At 28.3% G+C, this 22,695-nt stretch overlaps 1 protein-coding gene across 1 annotated transcript in view; it reads left to right on the top strand.

Annotated features, from left to right (window-relative positions):
- Positions 1-22,695, top strand: part of LOC107444686 (C-Maf-inducing protein) — a 69,387-nt gene that overhangs the window by 22,464 nt on the left and 24,228 nt on the right. Inside the window, exons 2-9 of the mRNA XM_043038702.3 lie at positions 5,481-5,609; positions 7,350-7,400; positions 9,969-10,040; positions 14,695-14,784; positions 17,467-17,574; positions 19,947-20,027; positions 20,752-20,855; positions 21,782-21,883. Of these exons, the coding sequence (XP_042894636.1) occupies positions 5,481-5,609; positions 7,350-7,400; positions 9,969-10,040; positions 14,695-14,784; positions 17,467-17,574; positions 19,947-20,027; positions 20,752-20,855; positions 21,782-21,883 (737 nt within the window). The remainder of the gene's footprint in view (positions 1-5,480; positions 5,610-7,349; positions 7,401-9,968; positions 10,041-14,694; positions 14,785-17,466; positions 17,575-19,946; positions 20,028-20,751; positions 20,856-21,781; positions 21,884-22,695) is intronic.

The following is a 22,695-nucleotide window of genomic DNA, read 5'->3' as shown; positions in this document are numbered from 1 at the left end:
CATGTAAGAAAAAGCATTATTTATTTCTTTTTATTACTTATTGAGCAAGCGTTGAATTGCCAGGTACACAAATTTCTACATGAGTCTAAAGTAAGTAATTTTAAATAATTAAAATAAATATGAAACTTGAGAAAACTGGTAAAATATTTCTCGCAAAACGACTTTTTAAAATTAGTCACTTAGCCGTTTAAAAATATACATTTGTTAGTGAGTATTTTATTAATTTAGATTCTTAAGTCGACAGTAATGCGGTTCTTTTAATACTATTTTTTAAAGAATGAGACCTCGAATATTTTACGTTAAAATTGTTATACAAGTGCCGATTCTGTATCGGAGAATCAAATTCAGTGCAGTTCATTTATCATTATCTTCCCAAAGTTTGATTCTTCTTAATATATGTTAATTCCATCTATGGTTATCCATTTATATAAGTATTCCATAAGTACACCATAATTTGCATGCAATTTTAATTACTGATAACTTTTTATCATTCATTTATTTATCTTCACAAATTTTGATACCAATAATAATGTTAATTCCATCTGCAGTTATGTATTTATATAAGTTGATGTTGAGAACTCTATCGTTATCTATATATTAGATAATAATATTCTGTTTTTAGATTCCAGTTTATTCATTTACCACAAATAAGAAATGATGTTTAATTTAAGATAATATTTGTTAATAATTATTTAAATATCCCACGCAGTAACATAATTACCATAATTTGCATGCAATTTTAATTACAAAAATATATTTATCTGTGTTGGATCTTTTTATTTTATCATTTACAATTATTTTCACAAAGTTTGATTCTTCTTAATATATGTTAATTCCATCTATGGTTAATCTATTTATAGAAGCTGATGCAAAGAATTCTATCATTATCTATATATTAGATAATGGTATTAGGTTTGGTTTTTATATTTTAGTTTTTTCCCATTTGCCATGAATAAGAAAGGATACTTAAATTAGGATAATATTTATTAATAGCTATTTAAATAAACTATACAGTACCATAATTTGTATACAATTTTAATTACTGAGAGCTTTTTATCATTTATTATCATCCTCAAAAAGTTTGATACTCATAATAATGTTAATTCCATCTATGGTTATGTATTTGTAAAAGTTAATGTCTAGAATTCTATATATTAGATAATAATATTTCGTTTTTACATTCTAGTTTATTTATGTGCCATAAATAAGAACTGGTGTTTAAATGAGGATAATATTTGTTAACAGTTGTTTAAATATCTCATGCAGTATCATAATTACGAAAGCAAATATGACATTGATATGGTTAAAAAAGCTTCAATAATAAATTACACAATTTGGTTGAGTAGGTCAGTTATCAATAATTCAGGTATGGTCTCTTACAGTTAATGACATGATCTAGAAATGGCTTGCGAAAACATATTTGGCGACGCGAAATAGATTATTTTGGAAAATACGAAATTCAGCACTATAATATGTGCTTATTCAAAGAGTGTTATTTCATATACAATAATTTATTGTGTTAGATGAGATTACTTTTTTTATTATTTAAAACTAAAATTTATATTCGTTGGAGAAGACGCCATTTTGATCATGCATTACAGTTGTTTATGAAAATTCCAACAGCTTGAAATGCGTATTTGACAAAAATCGACATAGCTTATAATGTGTTATTTCGTTAATTTTTTATTTCATATCCGGCCGTTTATGATCATCAATGTTCAATTTCGTAGCTTTGTAATTTGAACCCTACACAGAAGACAAAATAACTCGTTGATCAAGCATTGGGACAAACTAGCTTTCGTAAAGGACTTTTTTTATGAAACAAGCAAGCATTTAAATTTAAACAGTTAGTCCAGAGGCAAAGAGAGATAATGCATGATTAAAAAAGTCAGTAAAAATGTGTTTAGAAGCATTTCTTGGCGAAATTGGCTCCCTGCTAAATAAAATGACGCCAAAAACAAAACATAATTAAAGCATAAAGAATTATAATAAAAAATGCATTTTACATAAAAATAAAATAAGTACGTAAAAATGGATATGTACGCTATCTGATAAATGCAGTAAAAAGAAAATGTCGATTTACATTATTTAAAGGTTTTTGTCTGGGTTGCTATATTTGAAACAACTCCGTTCATTTTGGTGACCAATTTAGTAATAAACCAAGGGGAGCAGCGAAATATAGTCTACTCTGTCTTTCAAAGTATGAAAAATTTATTATTTTAATTAAAATCTAGAGATAAATCTAATAATTTTTTTTTTTATTGTATTGGATTTCAAATCGTGATGATATCAATAAGAGAAAAAAATCTGTATCGTAATTTAAATTTTCAGCTGAATTTTTGAACACTTATTTCATTATGATAATTTTTTTTTCATGTGTTTTCAACACTTAGCAACTTTTTCAACATGTCTCAGAAACCATAAAAAATATCTGAATGAAATTTAGATGAAATATACTGTGGATGTATAATTAAGTTGAATTCATGTAACTGAAAAATATATTTCAGATTTTGATGCATACATTGCTTTCATGTCTCAGAAACTATAGAAAATATCTGAATGAAATATATTGTTTATGTATAATTAAGTTGAATTCATATAACTGAAAAATATATTTTAAATTTTGATGTATACATTGCTTTCAAGAAATATCCGTAAAGAAAAATTCGCTTTTTTAATTTTGAAAATGCTTAAGACCTTATAGCAAATAAATCTGAAAGCAAATTGAAGTATGGATATTTTTATTCCAAATAAATTAATAATCATTTCTTAAAGCATCATATTTTTAATTTATTTTAGAATTTTTAATGATGTCTCATAGAATGTTTGAAAACATTCTTTTACTTATCAAATTATACGAATGTACAAAAAAAAAAAAAAAAAAAAAAAACTCAACGCAATGCACGAACTCTTAAAGTTTTAAAAACTTCTGATTAAACTGCCATGATTTAATCTTGAAAAATTACATGGTAATAATGTAATCTTACATTTACCATGATGTAACCTGGCAATTACTGTGATGTAACATTACATTTACTATGTTATAATCTTAAATTTGATAGTTAATACTACAGAGCCAAGTTAAGATAGTGTCTAGACTCGGTCGCAGAAACAGAAAGTTTCTGTTTATTGTCGTAAAATCGACAATAATTTTTTGTTGTTTTTATTGAAGTTTATACATGATATTGTTGAAATAAAGTAAGGTTGTTCAATTACACTATGATGGAATAAAAACCAGAAGTTTTAATATATAAAATGCTGCTTTTGCTAAGTACGTTCACTCTAATATAAGTTTTGATTTGCAAATTTCAAAAATTATATTGTAAATGCTGTATAGTGTTATTCGTACAATTTGATCTTTTAGATTAATTTTATGAGCTAGAATGTTTTTTAAAAATTTGTTTTCTTCTAATGAAATTTGTTTCTTTTTATATGAAATTTTTTAAATAATTGAAGAGTGAAGCTAGGCTTGCCAAGCAAGTAAAAAAAAGTTTGGAAAGATAGCGCTTCTCAATTATTCAAAGAAAACCGAAGTCAATTAAATAGGCTGATAACGTCTTTTAATTGACAACAAAAATTTCTTGTTTTTATGATAAATTTTAAATAATTGAAGCGAAAAGCTAGGCTTGCCAAGCAAGTAAAAAAAAGTTTGGAAAGATAGCGCTTCTCAATTATTCAAAGAAAACCGAAGTCAATTAAATAGGCTGATAACGTCTCTTAATTGACAACAAAAATTTCTTGTTTTTATGATAAATTTTAAATAATTGAAGCGAAAAGCTAGGCTTGCCAAGCAAGTAAAAAAAAGTTTGGAAAGATAGCGCTTCTCAATTATTCAAAGAAAACCGAAGTCAATTAAATAGGTTGATAACGTCTTTTAATTGACAACAAAAATTTCTTGTTTTTATGATAAATTTTAAATAATTGAAGCGAGAAGCTAGGCTTGCCAAGCAAGTAAAAAAAAGTTTGGAAAGACAGCGCTTCTAAATTACTCAGAGAAAAAAATAAGTCAATTAAAGACGTTAATAGCGTCTAATGTAATGTTACTAATGGAGACGTTAATAACGTAGAAACAGATGCACAAAGTATTGCGTAACAAAATTTAAGCGTAAGAAACTGAATTGAATCATAATGGACATAAAAAAAAGTATGACGAAATGTGAAAAAAAAATCATTTTAACTATACTGAAAATAAAAATTATTTTGTAAGAGAAATTTTACTGGGCTAAATTGGTATATATCTAATTTTAAAACGTTGTGTTTAAAAGCAGTAGTTAAAAACTATTATTTTTATTTCTGATATTGATATGGTGAGACGAAATAAAAAAAATATCTAAATCCGGACCCAATTTTATTTATCTTTTAGCTCCCTTTTTGAACTCTCTGAAAAATCTAGTCAGCGTTGTGCCATAAGATTAGCCCCTCAAACCATCAAGCGCTTAAACTCTGTTCAAATTGAAACGGATTGTCAAATAATTAAGTTATGACAACAATATAATTCACCTATGTAAGATATTAAGTTTGCAAAAATTTTGAATAAGATTATGGTTTGAACTTTATTGAAACTACAATATATAAGATATTAAGTTTGCAGAAATTTTGGACAAGATTATGGTTTGTACTTTATTGAAACTACTATATATAAGATATTAAGTTTGCAGAAATTTTAAACAAGATTATGGTTTGAACTTTATTGAAACTACAATATATAAGATATTAAGTTTGCAGAAATTTTGAACAAGATTATGGTTTGTACTTTATTGAAACTACAATATATAAGATATTAAGTTTGCAGAAATTTTGGACAAGATTATGGTTCGTACTTTATTGAAACTACAATATATAAGATATTAAGTTTGCAGAAATTTTGGACAAGATTATGGTTTGTACTTTATTGAAACTACAATATATAAGATATTAATTTTGCAGAAATTTTGAACAAGATTATGGTTTGAACTTTATTGAAACTACAATATATAAGATATTAAGTTTGCAGAAATTTTGGACAAGATTATGGTTCGTACTTTATTGAAACTACAATATATAAGATATTAAGTTTGCAGAAATTTTGGACAAGATTATGGTTTGTACTTTATTGAAACTACTATATATAAGATATTAAGTTTGCAGAAATTTTGAACAAGATTATGGTTTGAACTTTATTGAAACTACGATATATAAGATATTAAGTTTGCAGAAATTTTGAACAAGATTATGGTTTGTACTTTATTGAAACTACAATATATAAGATATTAAGTTTGCAGAAATTTTGGACAAGATTATGGTTCGTACTTTATTGAAACTACAATATATAAGATATTAAGTTTGCAGAAATTTTGAATAAGATTATGGTTTGAACTTTATTGAAACTACAATATATAAGATATTAATTTTGCAGAAATTTTGAACAAGATTATAGTTCAAATTTTATTGCAATATGTTTTGTATGAATTTTGGTTATAATCGATGTATTTTGTTTATAGCCTGGTGGTTTTATGGAGGATCCAATTCCATATAGAATAGTACAAGATGTATATTCGGTTTCAAGATGGGACAAAGTGGGACGATTTTATATAAGATTAGTGATTCCAGATGGATCCATTCTGTTGCAGGTGAGTCTCAATTTATTAATATAATTTTCATTTACATTTATATGTGATCGCAGTGCTCGAATACGCCATCTGGGAAGAAGACTGGTTCCATGTCTTTGACCTCTTCTCCTTTTTTCAGTTGTATAAGAATGCACTGATATATTTTTCCCTTTCTTAATATTTTTCGTATTTAATTGTGAAAAATATTTTCCACGACGCTTTCTTTTAGAACTATGTTTAATGTAGTTTTCAGTTCCATATGGTTTCCTAACTTAAAAGAATTCAATCTATTTGAAATTCAAAACAGATACTAACGTACTTCCTTCTTCTATGACTCTCCACACGCTACAGGTGAAAGCATGCGAAGCGAAGTGTTGCCATAGGTAAAAAGTTCTGCTTTGCACTGCCTGTAGCCCATTTCGATCTTGAATTGTCTTATAGTGCAGCAAAAACTGCCGAAAATTACCATAGTTTGACAAACTGAGTATTCTTAAAAGAGTAATTGGTAAGAACCTGCACAACGTGAGAGGGTTTAACGGGAGGGCGAGAAAAGGAATAAATATGCAGGAAAGTTAATATATACGAAGCTTACGGATCGATAGTTTAGATAAATTCGTAATAGTACTTATGTAAGCATCTATCATTGCTCTTTAGACGATTGAAGTATTGTTCTTTACGTAATTTCTTTCTCTGATTTGAATGAATCAATGGTATTAATAGTATTAACCCTATTAACTGGTGCCTGGGATCTTATGTGTGAAAATTAATATTTTTGACTTGTACTTATACAATTTTGACGTTGCTATCTGTCCCGCCGTAGACTGATCGTAAAGACACGGTTCCCATTAGAACACCGAAGTTAGGCGTCACTAGTTGAGGTCAATAAGCTGGTGGATGACCGCTTTGATCAGCCTTCGTAGGGACCGAGGGTGCGTGATATCATTCCTCGTTAAACTGTTCGACCGTAAAGTGCTCGACTTCACACTGGTCGTCGGGCTACCAAAGCAGGGAAGCCATCCCCTCTGCAGAGGATCAAAATGGCGATGGCATGTTTTCATCCTCAGGGATGTTTCAAAGACCGCCGCCAACAGCCCGTTGTGCAGTTCTAGTGCGACTAAAACAAAGTACCTACCTACCTACATTGCTATCTAGTAGCTGTCTATATTAAGGAAGTACTGTTTGCTGTCTATTTTATACTGAAACCAATGAGTCCAAGTACGCTATAACAAGACTTATACTTTCGAATTCATTGTGGTTTTATGTATAAAAAGTACAATGCTTGATTTGCACCGATTTACGAATCCGAGTTTGCTGTCTAAACAAATTAATTATTATTACTTATGTATTTGTCAAGCAAAATCGACTAGAAACCAAGTTCGCGACGATGTTGCTAACTGCCTTGGTTATGTATGTCATAGGCTACTTGAAAAATCCGGCTGTTTGCAAACTACCAACGCCAGTTTGTAATGTGCCTGTAAAGCTCCCCGAAAGTTGCCTAACAAATGACATATGCAGTTTGCAAAAGGCCGGCTTTTTCAACATTATATATGAATGAGATTACACAAAATGTAAAGAAAGATTCTTATACATGTTTTCAAACTAAGAAATGTTATATTTTTGGAAACACTTATCAGAAAATCGTAGCTCCAACAAAATTGACGAAGTCATTTTAATCAGAGTAATATGTCAGTAGTTTTATTAACACTTAGAGACTTACAAATTATTTACGCTAAATATGTTAACTTACTTTATTTATTATAGGTTTCTAATTCTTATGTACGAGATCAGTGGTTACATTCCTTGATGTGGAAGGTAATTATTTTATTTCGAAAATTAAGCATTCTTTTAAATACTGATTGCAATGCTCTTTGTAGAAAAAATATTTCTCAGTTCTCAAGTATTCTGTACAAGTATTCTTCAAGTATTAAGTTCTCAAGTATTCTGTTTGTGTATTGTATAATGTTGTTTACATAAGCATTTTTTTGTTGTTGTTTTCATTAGGTTTTCATAATTACTTTGTTTTCTATTGTTATTTAAATAAGAATTTTTTTTATTTTTAACTTATGAATAATACTTATTTTTTTTAATAAAGTTTAATATGAAAAATATGAGCTGTTTAAGAGTATGTTTTACGTTGTTGTTAAATTTTTCTGCTATTTGCACTGTAAAAAAGTCCAGATCAAATTACGGTAGAAAGTTCCCGGCACTGAGGGTGCCAGTTTTTTTTTACCGTTAAGTTTTACGGAACAAAAATTCTAATGTGCTGTAATTTTTACGGTAATGTATACAGTCAAATCAGTGAATCCCTGCAATTAAATAAATATATTACTGTAAAAATTTACAGTATAAAGTTTTGCGGTAAAACTGAATTTTAGGGATGCTTCTCTCTACATTTCAGTATTTCTTAGCGTAATTTGATCCGGAATTTTTGCAGTGGGTACTATGTAGTTTAAAAAGTATATACTTTAAGTTTAGTCTTTTATAATATTTTCTTTTTTTATTCAACTGTAATTTTTTTGTTTTCATTGAATTCTAATGGTCACTATTTGTATCTCAAATGTTACGTAAATGAAGTGTTTTTTTATTTTTTATTATTACAAATGCATCTAGTGTTTTAAACATTATGTAAATGTAATGTATTTTCTATTTCAATCTAATAGACAACTTTAATGGTTTGTTTTTGTACAATATAATGATGATATAGGTTCAATTAGAAACATAAGGAAAAAATTTATACAATTGTGCCAACTTATATTTCATTGCTTAGTTGATATAGAATCAAGTCAACCGTTAATAATATCAATTTTAATAACATTGTAAGACGTTTAAAATAAACTTTTTTTTTAGCACGTGTCAAACTTTTATTTTTGATACATATTTTTATTGCTATTAAGAGCATAATTAAATTTAATTTAATATTGATATTTAATATTGAAATATATGAAATTTATTATTGATTTTAAAAGCATAATTAAAGTCATAATTAAGGATTTACATTTAAGGATAATCATTTAGAATCACATTCTACAAATATGCAATCAAATATACTCCCTAACTTTTATTTTAACTTAAATATTATGAATTGAATTTTATTATTCATTTATTAAAACTATTTATTAATTTTTAAACATATTATTTATATAATATGATTAAAATTATGTGGATAATTAAAACATATTATTAATATTTATAAATACATTATAAAACCTTCACTAGAATTTTTATTATTTTAAAAGTTATTTTCAAAATTTCATATAAATAGTACACTAACTTACTGTTAAGTCGAAATATGTGTTTTTATGCAACTATTGTTTTAGTTTATTTCACTATTATTATATTATTTTCTGAAATCATTAATTTACTCTGATACTTTGAAAGACTAGGAGATTAAGGACAGTAATGTTACTAAATAATTTGAAAATATAGCAAAACAATTTAAAACATCAATGATGTGAAAACTATTTCAAAAAGCTCAATATTATTACTTTTGTCTGCCTCTCCCTGGTGACAGGCAAACCAACACCTGCCTATCCCGACTGGCCAGTGGACACCTGAAAAGTCTCACATTTTCTGCAAATCAAAAGATCTTTCCTCTTTGCCCTAAATGCCAACAAAACCAGGCATCACCTGAGCACATCTTGATCTGTTTAGGGCTGGACTGGAACGATATTCATTCCTCTCCCATTCTGGTTTCGGATTTTCTCAATGTTAACGAATTCATTGATCTGGTCTGACCCCGTCAGACCAGATGGGAATTAGCAACAACAACAACAACTTTTGTCTGCAAATGTAATTGTATAGAGAAACAATGGTTGAATTTGTTTTTAATTAAATTTGTTTAATGAGTTATTAATCGTAGACATATTCGCCTTTGGGACCGGAAAATAAGATATAAATGTTTATCATACAGATTTTTCTCATCGCTGTTTGATTCATATTTTTTGATTCTGAAAACTTCGCGAAAAACATTTGACCAGCAAAAGCATTAATTTACAATCAAAATAAAATGTTTTTTTTTTGAAATTATTTCAAAGAAATTATTTAGGAAAATCTTTCAAATATTATCAAAATGTTACATTTCTAAGTTTAAACCACAGTTTTTTTTTTAAAAAAAATATGTTTTTGATACAATTTATATAATGCTTTACAGTGCAATTATGCAATTTATATTATGTTTTTTGAGAGACCATTCCATAGCTTTGATATATAATTTTTTTATATTGATATTTTTTATCTAATTTCGTTTAAAATTTGTCACATTTTGTTACTTGTAAGTATATTTAAAATATACTTATAAATTTGTTTGTAAATATATTTAAAATTTATTTCATTTCAATACCACCTTGTCTCTGATGTGAAAATACTTTATTATATTTTCAGAGAAATGTTTTTAAAGTTGGAAGAACATTAATTTCCTGTAACAGACCAGAAATTTTAGTATCAGAATTAAGGGTAGGTAAACTTTATATTTCTATAATATTTTAATTTATATAAATAAATTTTTTAAGATATATATTGTGCTTTTTGTAAATTTTAGATACATGCATATATGTAAGAATTTTCTAAAAAAAATTGAATTTAATGAGTTTGAATTTCTTGGCTTTTGAAACTGATCATTAATTACTTACTATCGTAGCAATCTGAAAAAATTAAGAATCAATTTTAATGATAATTTATTTTATGAAATAAACGATTAATAAAATATAGCCGCATTCATTTTTTTTGAAAATTCTTTTATTTAATTATGTAATCTGAGTTAAAAAAAGTATTTGAAATTTTTTTAATAATATAATTAAAACTCGTATTAAACATTAGCAGTAAAAAGAAAACTTATGAAGAGCTTCAACGAAGCTTTGAAATTTTTTCTTTATGTGAACGGGATTTGAGCAGTATACCCAATGGGAAATTTTTCCACTGGTGACATTTCTTTGGGCAGTACAGTGATACATGTTCTAATGGTTACATTTTCTCAATGGTGCCACAATGGCCAACTTGCTTCACTTTGTAAAAAAATATTTTCCAGTGGTAACGAAATTTAAATTATTTTTAATTTAGTATTTTTCATTTTATGTAATTTTCCCACCAGTGCAAATCAAAAATTCAAAGTATCATATGAAATGTAAATTTTTGCAGTTAGGTAATTGCAAAATTGGTGACACGTTTTGTGAACATGCTGGCACTTTTAGACTTTTCCCCCCATAATTATCCTTATTTAACAAGTTTCACCATTTAATTTGTAACCAATTTATTAAATCTTTAGCAGAAAGCGAAGCAGCTGATATCCCTTGTGACATTGCTTTGAGCAGTATTAATTTTCTAATGGCGAAATTTTTCATCGATTGAAGTAGTTGGTGACATCAATTGAATAGTGACATCTGTACCACTGATGTTCTTCTAATAGTGATATTGCCTTGGGCAGCATGGTGACACCTGTTCTAATGGTGACATTGCTTTGGGCAGTATAGTGACATCCTTTTTAATGGTAAAATTTTTCCAATGGTGAAATTACTTTTAGTACATATTGACACTTGTTCAAGCGGTGGCATTTTTCTAATGGTGACATTATTTTACGCAGTATACTTTTGCAGTTATGCACTTGTTTTAATGGTAGCATTTTTCCAATAGTGATATTGTTTTGAGGAGTACAGCAACACCTGTTCCAAAGGTGACATATTTACTTCGAATTGTATTATTATTGTAATTTCTTTATATGTTGCTTTCAGATAGGTATTTTAAAATTTTTGAAAATTCATCTAACAGCACAATTCATAGGAGAAATTTATTTCGTAAATGAACTGATAGTGTTTTCAAAAGTGTAGTATAATTTTTGTTCCATCATAAAAGCTCTTCTGAACAATTCGAAATGTGGCTTATCATTATAGTGAATGTAGTTCATCATTTATAATCTTTATCGCAAAAAAGTTTAAGTACTAAAATACGTTGTGGGTGATGGGTGTTTGTCTACAATAAATCATCATAGAACATTATGTTATATAGTTAGACTTGGAAAAAATAAATTGCATTGGGAATTAATATAAAATATACAAATTAATTACTTGAATCTGCCGCAATGTTGTTTCACGAAGTATGTTCATGATAAAATTAGCTCTTAATGTAATAACGAAACACAAAAAAAAAGTAAAACGTTTAAGTACTTGAATTATTCATCACAAAAACTTTTTTGGACTAAATTATTCTGATAATTCAAGATAAATTGATAAGCCTTACTCTATTATCATTAGAAGAATGGTTCCCAACCAGGGAGAATTCTCCCTTGATGAATTTTCATAGCTTCAACTGGTGAACGACATCAGTCAGACTACACTTGGTTTCTAAATCAAACGCCTTCTTATTGAGGGTATGCATTCCCGAACTCTTTGATGAGAAGTTAAATTTATTTTGAAATCGATTTAGTTTATCAGTTGAGAAATTTATTGAGAATTTCAAGATGAAATTCTTGGTTTTAAAAAAAGATTTTCAAGCTAAAACAATATTTGAAGAGAAATCATTCACCGAAATTCGGTGTTTTATGTTCAAACCTTGACCTTAAAGACAGAAAAAACTATGCAATGTTTCTATTTGTATCAATTTATCTTTGTGAGTCAGGTTTCTCATTTATGTTACAAATGAAAGCGACTTAAAGTAATATATGGGGAATTGAAGGTGACTTACGCTTTGTCTTAGCAAACGCAACTTCGTGTATCCAAAAATTTGTGAAAAATATACTAACAGGACTCTGGTACGCTTATACTAATTCTTTTACTAATATTAATTTAGTTATACGTAACTGAGATATTTATTAATTTCATTTCATTTAAATAACTATACTCTTTGTAAATAAATTATCAAGGTTACATATTTTCTCCACTCTCCACACTTTCCTCTCTTCGTTTCCATGGTTTCGGCAAATCTTTCTTTTACAATACGTGTTGTTAAGAAGTTGGAATATACTAGCGAGGGAAAAAAGAAATATTTGTCAAAATATGGTAGCAAAAAGGGAAAAAAGTATGGATAGTGGGGAAACTTTGAGACACCTATTCCATTTTCAAAGAGTATAGCCTTTTGATAGAATAAAACGCTGAAGCCATTGGTATATTATTTATGATTTTGTTGTGTTATTTATAAAACTCGTTAAAAATGATCTGAGTAAATATAGCGTAAATATGTTATGAGCTTTCAAAAGAGGGTCATGAGCTTCTAGTAACAATAAAGAAAAAAAAAAGGTACGGGTCAGACTAGATTCAAGTCCACTGCATTAGAATGTTTAATTAAATGATTCATTTTTCAAAATGGGAAAATTGAAATGATTTATCATCTAGAAAATATTATAATATTATGCATTATTATATATTATATCTAATTATTTTTTGTTAATCGCTGCATATTACATTCTGTTCTAACATTAGACTGAATTGTACATTTTAAATACGTTATATATGTACTGCCCATTTTTGTAAAACGTATTTTTCCTTTTTACAGAAATGATTTTCCTATTCTTTTAAATTTATTATATGTTTATCTAGATTTTTTTCAAATAAGTATTGTAATAAGTGTCTTATTTTGGTACTTTTTTAGTGCATCTTAAAGACTTTTTTTCATTGTTGTGCGTACCTTAATACTTTCGCTATTTGGTTTTTTTCATTTGTACCGTAATGGTTATCTGATTTGGAATTTTACTAGTATTGTAATATGAGATTTGGAAAAGTAGAATTAAAATATTGCTTATTATTAAATTTGAATTATATTGATTTATATTGATTCGAAATATGTTGTTTTATTCTTAATAAGAAATACATTGATTATTATGAAGCTTATGTTTTACATATAAAGTTATGTTTTACATTATTATATTATATTTTAACCTACTGCATATAGATTATACACTGTTCAGTGCCATTAATGTGACCCCCACCTAATTTCGATGCCAATGTGAAATAACCAATAAAAGAAGGCAGATGGCAGCACATTGCAGTGGAACATATATAAAAGCGTTCAAGTTAATCGAAAAGCATTGCAATCGCAAGAGCTTAGCAGAAATGGAAAGAATTATCTGACGTCCTAAAGGGTGTGATCATTAGCTTTCTGGCCAAGAGTGGAAGCATTTGCGAAGCAGCTAATATTGTAAACTGTTCGCGTGCTGCCGTATATTGTGCATGGCAAAATCAGTGACGTCTCAAATGGGGTGCACCACGAGCCATAAATGACAGAGGTGAGCGACGGCTGCGAAGAAATGTTCGGACAAATAAACGAGCAACCATTGAGGAACTGACCACACAGATGAACCAAGTGACTATCATCAGTGTCTCTTCAATGACAGTTCTAACGTTACTGCGCATGGGCCTCTATAGCAAACGTTTGTGAATGTACCTATGATGACATCCGTTCATTGGCGATCGTTCATCGGTGTTCATGTTTGCACACTAGTACTGCATTCGGATGTCCATTAAATAGCAACAAGTGGCTTTTTTTCCCCCATGAATCACGATTTATGCTCCATCGGCGTTGCGATGGCGTATACGATGTGAAACGTCTGGCATCAAACAACCTTTAACAATTGCTAGAAGGGTTTAAGCTGTAGGAGTGAACATTATGATCTGGTGAATATTTCTGTGGCATTCTCTGGGTGCACCCATCGCTGTAGAAGGCACGATGGATCCAACGCAAGTAAGCATCTGTCTTTGTAGACATTGCCCACCCTTACATGCAAACTATTTTTCTTCAGGATGATGGAAACTATCAACAGGATAATGCGCCAGCTACAAGCAGGATTTCTGTGCTCCCCTGGCCACCAAACTCCCTGGACTTAAACCCAATCTAGAATATGTGTGACCATCTCGATCGGGTTGTTTGTGTCATGAATCTTTATCCATGTAACCTAGCTTAGCTACGTAACAGCACTGGAGTCGGCAGGTCTCAACATTTCAGTAACCTAATTTACACTCTTCGTGCAAGTCTCGCAGCTGTCCGCTTTGCGAATGGCTGTTATTCTAGCTTTGGATAGGTGGTCACATTAATGTGACTGGACCGTGTAAATTTCATGATTTTAGTTGATATTGCATTTTAAAACTTCAGCGTAACAATAAATTGTTATATTTTTTACTTATAGTTTTTAGTTGACATGACTCTTTCTACCCCTTTACAAGATGAATGTTTAATTAGTTCAGCTTTAAATATCATATCTGACGTTTTATCAAAGGTAAAATATATTTTAAGTTACATTCTTTGAAGAATTTTAACTTGGTCTGAAATGCTTTAAAATAAATTGTTTTGATGTTCCTTTTTAGAAGAAAATATTTGATTGCTTTGCTTAAAAAATGTTAAGATGTTTATAAATATTTTTAACAGTTTCTAATTTTCATATTTAATTATAAGTCTAGTATGTGTAAATAATATATATATGTATTTATAGGTGATAGTATTTTTAGTGTTTGTTGTTTGTTTGTAGTTTTCCCTATTAAACTAATTACAAATTCATTTGAAATTGTTAATATTCTTATTTTTTCCCACTATTTTTCTACATTTTCACACATTTAGAATAAATAAAAAAGCTTTCGTCATTCCTAAACTACGTTTCGTCAAATGTCGTTTCGTCTCACTAAGCATTGTTCTCTACAGTAATGAGCAATAATCGAACTTTTCTAACATTTTTGACTGTTTACCATTTTTCTTAGGCAGTTTTGGACAAATAGTATATTTAGTAAAGATAAAAATTTAATAACCATAAAATATATATAACGTATATTGTAAAAGATGCACTGTAGCATTACTTAAAGTTTAATTGTGGGAAACGGTTGCTATTCATATTTTCACAAATTATGTTTGTCCAAAATATTGAACACTATTCATCATGAAATTTTCGAAAATACAAAAGTACTAATTTCAAACTAAGCAATCTCACAGAATCATACAAGGAGGAGTTTATTTACGAAAGGCAAATTAAAATTAATAACGCTGATGAATGTTAATTACACACTGGTGAATATTAGCTTTAAATGCTATACATTCTTTTTCGTTTTTGGTATTTTATTTTTCAAAATGATGTACTCTCTTTCTTTAATAAATACAGTAGAGTCCCGATTATCCGAGTTAATGTGGACCACGACTAACTCGGATAACTGAAAAACTCGGTTAAAACGAAGAGTATAAAAAAAGAAAGTAAAAGAGTTGGTATAAATGTAATACATTTAAGAAATATGAAATTTATACGAGTATACCACATACAATTCCTATTATTATTTAAAAGCTTACTTGAAAAAACTTAAAAAGTATACTTTGCGAGAATTAAAGAGTTTTTACTTAAAAAAAGTCCTTAATCGTTTTTTGTTTTACATAACTTTGGCGCTTTTCTGCAGCAATGTTTCGCCATTTTTTAGGGACAACAGGAAGACTGGTGTGTTGCTTCTTTTTGTTGTTCTATATATTCAATAGCATTTTCGATAGCTTTAAGTCCATCTGTATGAGAGATTATTGTATGTTGATTTTCATCGTCACTGTCTGCATCATCTTCGCTAGATTCATTTTCATTATTGACGATATTAACGATTATTTCATCGGATCAAGTTGTTGGATTTCGTTTTCTTGAGTGTTTAGAACAGGGGTTTCCAACTTACATGAGGCCGGGGGCCACAATTAAAAGCACAAATCAAATGATGGGCCGCAACTTTAGCAAAATTTTATGTAGGATGCTTTTATGTTTGAAGAAACATTAAATATTACTGTCAGATTTTTACCAAGTTGTACAAAACAAAAGTATTGAATTACAAATTAAAATAAGAAATAGATTTTTAAAAATATTTAATTGCATATTAAAAGAATTGGGCTACAATAACTTTAATGTGCACCCCTGTATTAAACATTTAATGTGCAACAGATATCTAATTGTTAAGATATAAAACTTTAAAAAGATTGGTATTAAAACTTACATAGTAGCACTCAAAATGTTCAATGACAAAATTGAGGTTTGTCTGCTGCAACCACCAGAGAATAGATATTTACATTTCAAATTTAAAATTTACAAATGTGTGTAAATATTTTCGTCCAAAATGAGTGGTTTCAAAAAGTTAAATCGGAGAATTTCTTCGAGAAAATTTCTGATACACACATGCTAAATTATATTCACAAAATACAAAAAAATGAAATAAAAAAGAGCAACATACACGATTATTTTTGTATTTGAATAAATATTTTCTTGGATGCAAAACCTGAGAAATAATTTTTTTCGCACCGTTGGTATGATAAATTTCACAGAAACGGAGAAATTAGGTTTTTATTTACGAGAAAAGTATTTTAAACCCACATAGATTTTGTACGAAAATTGTCCGCAAAAAAATAACAACTAATATATTTTAGTTTGCGGATAACAAAAAAAGGTTTCGCTGGCCGGATGCGGCCCCCGGGCCGCCAGTTGGAAACCACTGGTTTAGAAGATAAAATTCAGATTTATTTTTCGGTGGTTATATTTAAAAATTAAAAATAAACTACAACAAAAAAATCCCTGATATATTTGAAAGCTCGGTTAAAACGGAAAATCGGATAATCGGGACTCTACTGTAATTTCAATGCTAGTTAGAGTCTGCTTTTATAAAAGAATGGTCGCAATAGCTATTTAATCACTATTTCTTAATATTTTGAAAGTGTTTAATCTTTAATCTATGTTATTAGCAGCTTTAAAAAATTAAAAAAATGTTCTTGCTCACTTATTATTTTTCAAATAGAATTACATTGTTCCTAATTCAATTAAAATTTAAAGATTAAAACCAATAAAAAAATATAGTTACTTTTTTATTCTAGTTGTAGTCTAATTATGTTGTTCTGTTACTTAAAATATTATATAATGCAATATTTTGTTTCAACTATATTTCTTATTACTTTATGACAGGGTTCTTCGTGGATGACACGTAGTATAGCAGAAGAAGTGATAATTACTGTTGCTACAATTTTTGAATATTCCACACCTACATCAGAGATTTGTGATTTTTTCTGTTGGGTAAGAATAGGATAATTATATTCGTATTTTTATTGATACACTAGACATTGAACATTATATATATTTTTTTGCTTGGAATAAACTTTGAATATTATGTATTTCTTTTGTTAGAATTAATATAGAATATCATATATTTCTTTTGTTAGAATTAACATAGAATATCATATATTTTTTGTCTATTGTTTTGTTTAGTTTTGCCTGTTTCTTTTGTTAGTATTAACATTTATTTTGCTAGAATTAGCATTGAATATTATATAGTTCTTTTGTTAGAATTAACACGGAATATCATATATTTCTTTTGTTAGAATTAACATGGAATATAAATCTCTTTTGCTGGCTTTAATATAGAATATGATATACCTTTTTTGTTAGAATTATCAATAAATATGGTATATTTGATTTGTTAGAATTCACTATAAATATTATTCATTTCTATTCCTAGTATTAGCTTCAAATATCAAATATTTTTTTTGTTAAAATTAATACTCAATATTATTTATTTCTTTTATTAGAGCTTATTTTTCTGTAATTTTATTACCAAGTAATTAATATCAGATTACCTTTTCAAATATAGATTTTATACTTGCATTTCATTTTATTATTTGAAGAATTTTTAATGAAACTATCAAAGTTTTGAAGAAACTATCAAACCTCTACATCTATTCTGTCAATTTTTCTTTAATTAAGGACATTCTAATTAAAATAAAAAATTTGATAAAAATGTTTCATTTCATTCTTGCCAACTTCGAAATATTTAGTTTAATGTATTGGTGGCAGAATTAGTCTGAATATACTATGTTCCAAATCATGCTTGCTACATAATTATTTAATAAATGAAATTTTATCTTTTTGAAATAAAATTAGATCTTGAGAATTTTCTAGATGTAGCGAAAAGAATCTGATTAAATGACAAATATCTATATGATTAAAGCAAGTAGGAAATAGTATTTTTTGCAAACTTAAAAAAACAAAGCAACTTAATTATATTAATCTGGAAAATGTTTAGATCTGAAAAAATTAACCCGATTATTGCGTTACATACAAACCGGCTACTTTCCTTATAAGTTAAAGTACTTGTTTTTCAGATATAAATTCATATAATTTTGTAAAATTTGACATGTTTTTTTACCAACTCTAAGTGTTTTAGTTCTATAAAATGTGATATGTTTTTCATTAATAAACTCTTTCATTTTGTTTAAAATAACATATTTTTAAACTGAATTCAACAATTTCGTAAATCTCAAAATATTTCTCAACTATAAACTCTACAATTTTGTATTATAGAAAGGTAGCTTATAAAAATAATTTAATAACACTTTTTAATAAATTTTCTATTTTAAACTTATATGCTGTTGATATATTCTGTTAGTTCCGTACTTATCAGTTAGATGGGCTGTAAAAAAAATATCTCCAATTTATTATTGTCCCCATTGTTGCTTAAATATTCGCGGTACTAGATACTACTGGTATTGTGATAATAAGTAATAGATGTTGCGGTAATAGTTATTTAACACATACCTACATAAGTGCAATAGTAATAGAAGGATAAATACAGAAATATAAATTTTTTTTTTTTTAGTTATGAACTACAAAATGTCAGAACTAAATAAAATTGGATCGCAATTTATGTGTTTTTTGAGCTAAAAAACATGCAGGGTATTTTATATCTAAAGTTTTTAAATTGCGTTTAAAACATAGAATACGCAATATATTTTATTTTCCAAGCTTACAGGTACGTTGAAAAAAGAAATTTAGTGGTGATTTTGAGCAATGAAAAGATGAGAAGCTTGGTATGCACAAAATCTATGCACAAAATTGAATGAATACAGTCGGAAATCATATTTGGCATAGGTTATCTCACACTGGCTAAGCACAGATCATAATAGTAGCACAAGACTTAAACGGGAATTAAAGTTTTTTTAATTTTTTTATTTCCAATGAGCTGCACAATCGGTCTTGCCGATGAGCAGACCTAGTGCGTTCTCCAGAGGTGGTATCCACTCTTTCAGGACCACCACAATGGGTGAGATACCGTTGGTCGGTCATGTTAATTTGGATGTCTAGTTTCTGACGCCAATTAGGCACTCCAGGGATCTTTTACACTCCGCATAATCATACGACATGGCCGCTAGAGATTTTCTGCATCCCGAAAATCCGGTGTCTGGGCAGTGGATCGAACCCGCAGACTTGGGCTCAGAAGGCCGACGACAAACCAACTGCGCCACCCAGCCACGGAATTAAAGTTCCTATCGTTATAATAAATAGCAAAGGCCAATATATTATAATGGGGTTTGTGCTTCCTACAGATGCATTTTATAAGACTATATAGATCATTTAGTGGTAATTAATCAATTTTCATTTGCTTGTTTCAGCATTGCCGGGAAAACCCTAGATCTGTTGTTATCCTTGATATATTTACGCCCATTGTAGAAAAAATTCTGAAACATAACATGGTGAGTAATAATAGTTCTTTTGAATCTTATCGCAATATTAAAAAAATCTGAGTTTAAAGCACCATTTTACAGTATGATATTCTTCTATTTGTGTTAAAAAATATTGGTTTTACATTGAATATTTACATAATACTTAATTTCGAAACTAAAGTTTTAACGTTACAAGTATCATATTTTCTTCTTTTCTTGTACGTGGAATTTTTAGTTTTAATTTATCTTAATAGCTATTACTTTATCAAACCACTTTATACAACGAAAAAAAAAATTGAATTGATAACATTTATGCTTTCCCGCCAAAAAGAGATGAGGAATTTCGTTATGGTCTATGCAGTCGTCAAATTTGTTATGGTACTTAATTTTAGACATTCATGCTTTTCAGAAAAATTTTTTTGATTTTTCAAACTTACAATTAAAAAAAAATGCTATCAGAAAATTAAAATTTTGGAAGAAAAATTTTGAAACAAAAGAGCTAGAGAATTCTGAAATCATTGATTTTTTTACAGGTTTAAATAAATATTTGAAATTAGCTTGTGTAAAATACATTTAAAATAAAAACGGTTTGAGCACAGTATTCAAAACTTGCACAGTGTAAGGTTTAAAAAAGTATTTTGGGATAAAAAAATTACGTTTTATCTACAACTCGCATATTTGTTTATTTTAATATTCGTTTTTTTTTTGTTTTTAATAATATTCTATAAATTTCTCTTTGTGTTATTATTTTCAGGATTTTGGTAAACATTTAAAGACCCGGCTATTTGTTCAAGAATATATTCTAGCAGTTAACTGCCAAAACCGTGGAGATCGTATAATTAAAGAATTCATTGATGGGTAAGTATAACTTTCTACGTCATTGATAGTTTCATATAACATCAGTTGAATAATTATTAAAAATATTTACTAAATAAAAAAGAAATGCATTTTAAAAATTATTTATAATAATTTTCTTGGTTTTCCTGATATTTTGTAACAATATTTCTAAAATATCAATATCGATAAAAATATTTCAAAAATAATTATTAGGCTACACTTTGAAAAGTTTTTCCGCTAGATTGCTGTCAGTTATCTGTGAAAGTATTTCAGTCACTGCCTGTAACTGCCTGTAAGTTTATGCTCCTAAAACTATCATGATCTAATAAATGTCTAAATACAGGTTTGCCTGTAAATTATTTCTTGTAAATTGCAAAGGCACTAAACGTAAATTAATAGTATGCTCGCTTCAGTTTGGTCCTTGACATTATTAGTGACTCAAGCGATTTGTCAATCGCTTGATCAAATTAAAGTGACCTGTAAGAACGAGAAGTGGTGTAGTGCTGCCATCTCTCGACGAGTGAGAGAATTGGAAGTTGTTCTTTGGCGCAGGCTGGTACAGAAACTGGTACTTTTTGTCTGCAACTTGATACTGTAATTACCTTGGAAAAGGGTGTGACCCCTTAAATTGAGTTCGGAAGCTTTTTTGAGTGCTCCTCACACTATTGTATTGTTGGTTAAATTAATACAATATTAGAAAGCACTTTATTTTACGGATATAACTGTGTGAGTTGATGAAGAGATTATATCTTTTCTTTACTTTGTTTTCTGACTTTTCAATATATTTTTAATAAATTTTTTAAAATATTTTTAAAAATATTTTATTTTAATAATTTTGTTCTTCTCTTTTCCTTAATCTTTATATTTTCCCCGTGTTTTCTCTATATTTTTAGCGTATATAAAGTAAATTTTAATCGTTAATTGATTTATAATATTTTTTTCTTCAGCATCCATGGTCCTGCTAGTATTTGTCCTCATCCTCGAGTGGTCTTTAATATTGTAGCCATTTGCGTAGCAGCAATTCAAACTATTTTTTCAAACAAAAGAGCGTAAGTTTTGTTGAAGTATTATATTTTTAAATAAAACGTGGATGTACAATCTAAATATTGGACTGGCAACTAAGTTCCTGCTTTTTAAAAAAAATATATTTAAAGTATTGGAGTATTCTATTTTTTTTGTCTGTTAGCTTCTTGTTTGACGTGAACTTTCTAGCAAAACATGGCTTAATCGTTCTTCATCGATCTGAACTGAATTATTAGAACAAGATGCCTCTTTGAGGCAAAAATTTTAATTTTTATACTTAGCATACCAAGCTCGAGTGGTTTTTCGAGCTATAGCACCACTCTATTTGCGTCAAAAATGTCACTAGTAGCCTTTACGGCCTTAAGAATTCTGACTAAAAGCAAAAGGAAGAAATGGTCAAAAATTCTCATTTTTCTCAACTTGACATTCCATTTTAATGTTCTGAAAACTATAACAAGTTAACTCAAAATATTGTCACGCATAGTGGCAGCAGCACTTAATGGCACAGAAGATTTAAAAATTTAAAAAACGGCAGGAACATAGTTGCTAATTTAATGATTTTGAATGGAAAAAAGGAGGACAAAGGTTTAGCAATTCAATTGCCTAAATGTCGCCTTTTCTTTATGAAATTAATTTTCGTATAATAAGTTTTTTTAATTAAAAAAAAACCCACAAATTGTTTTGCGTACACTGTAAAAAATAGAGGTTCAAATTACGGTGAAAATTAGCAGCACTCTGTGTGCCGGTACTTTTAAATCCTTACTTTAAAATCCATTTTTACCGAAACATGTTAAGGAACAAAAAAAATCTGTACCATAATTTTTACAGTAATATTTAC

This window comes from Parasteatoda tepidariorum, chromosome 9, assembly GCF_982258835.1.
Source record: "Parasteatoda tepidariorum strain Cologne lab strain chromosome 9, Ptep-v5.0, whole genome shotgun sequence".
In the NCBI taxonomy this organism is placed as follows: Eukaryota; Metazoa; Arthropoda; class Arachnida; order Araneae; family Theridiidae; genus Parasteatoda; species Parasteatoda tepidariorum.
The sequence above is the reverse complement of the archived record's forward strand: the minus strand, read 5'-3'. Positions and strand labels throughout refer to the sequence as shown.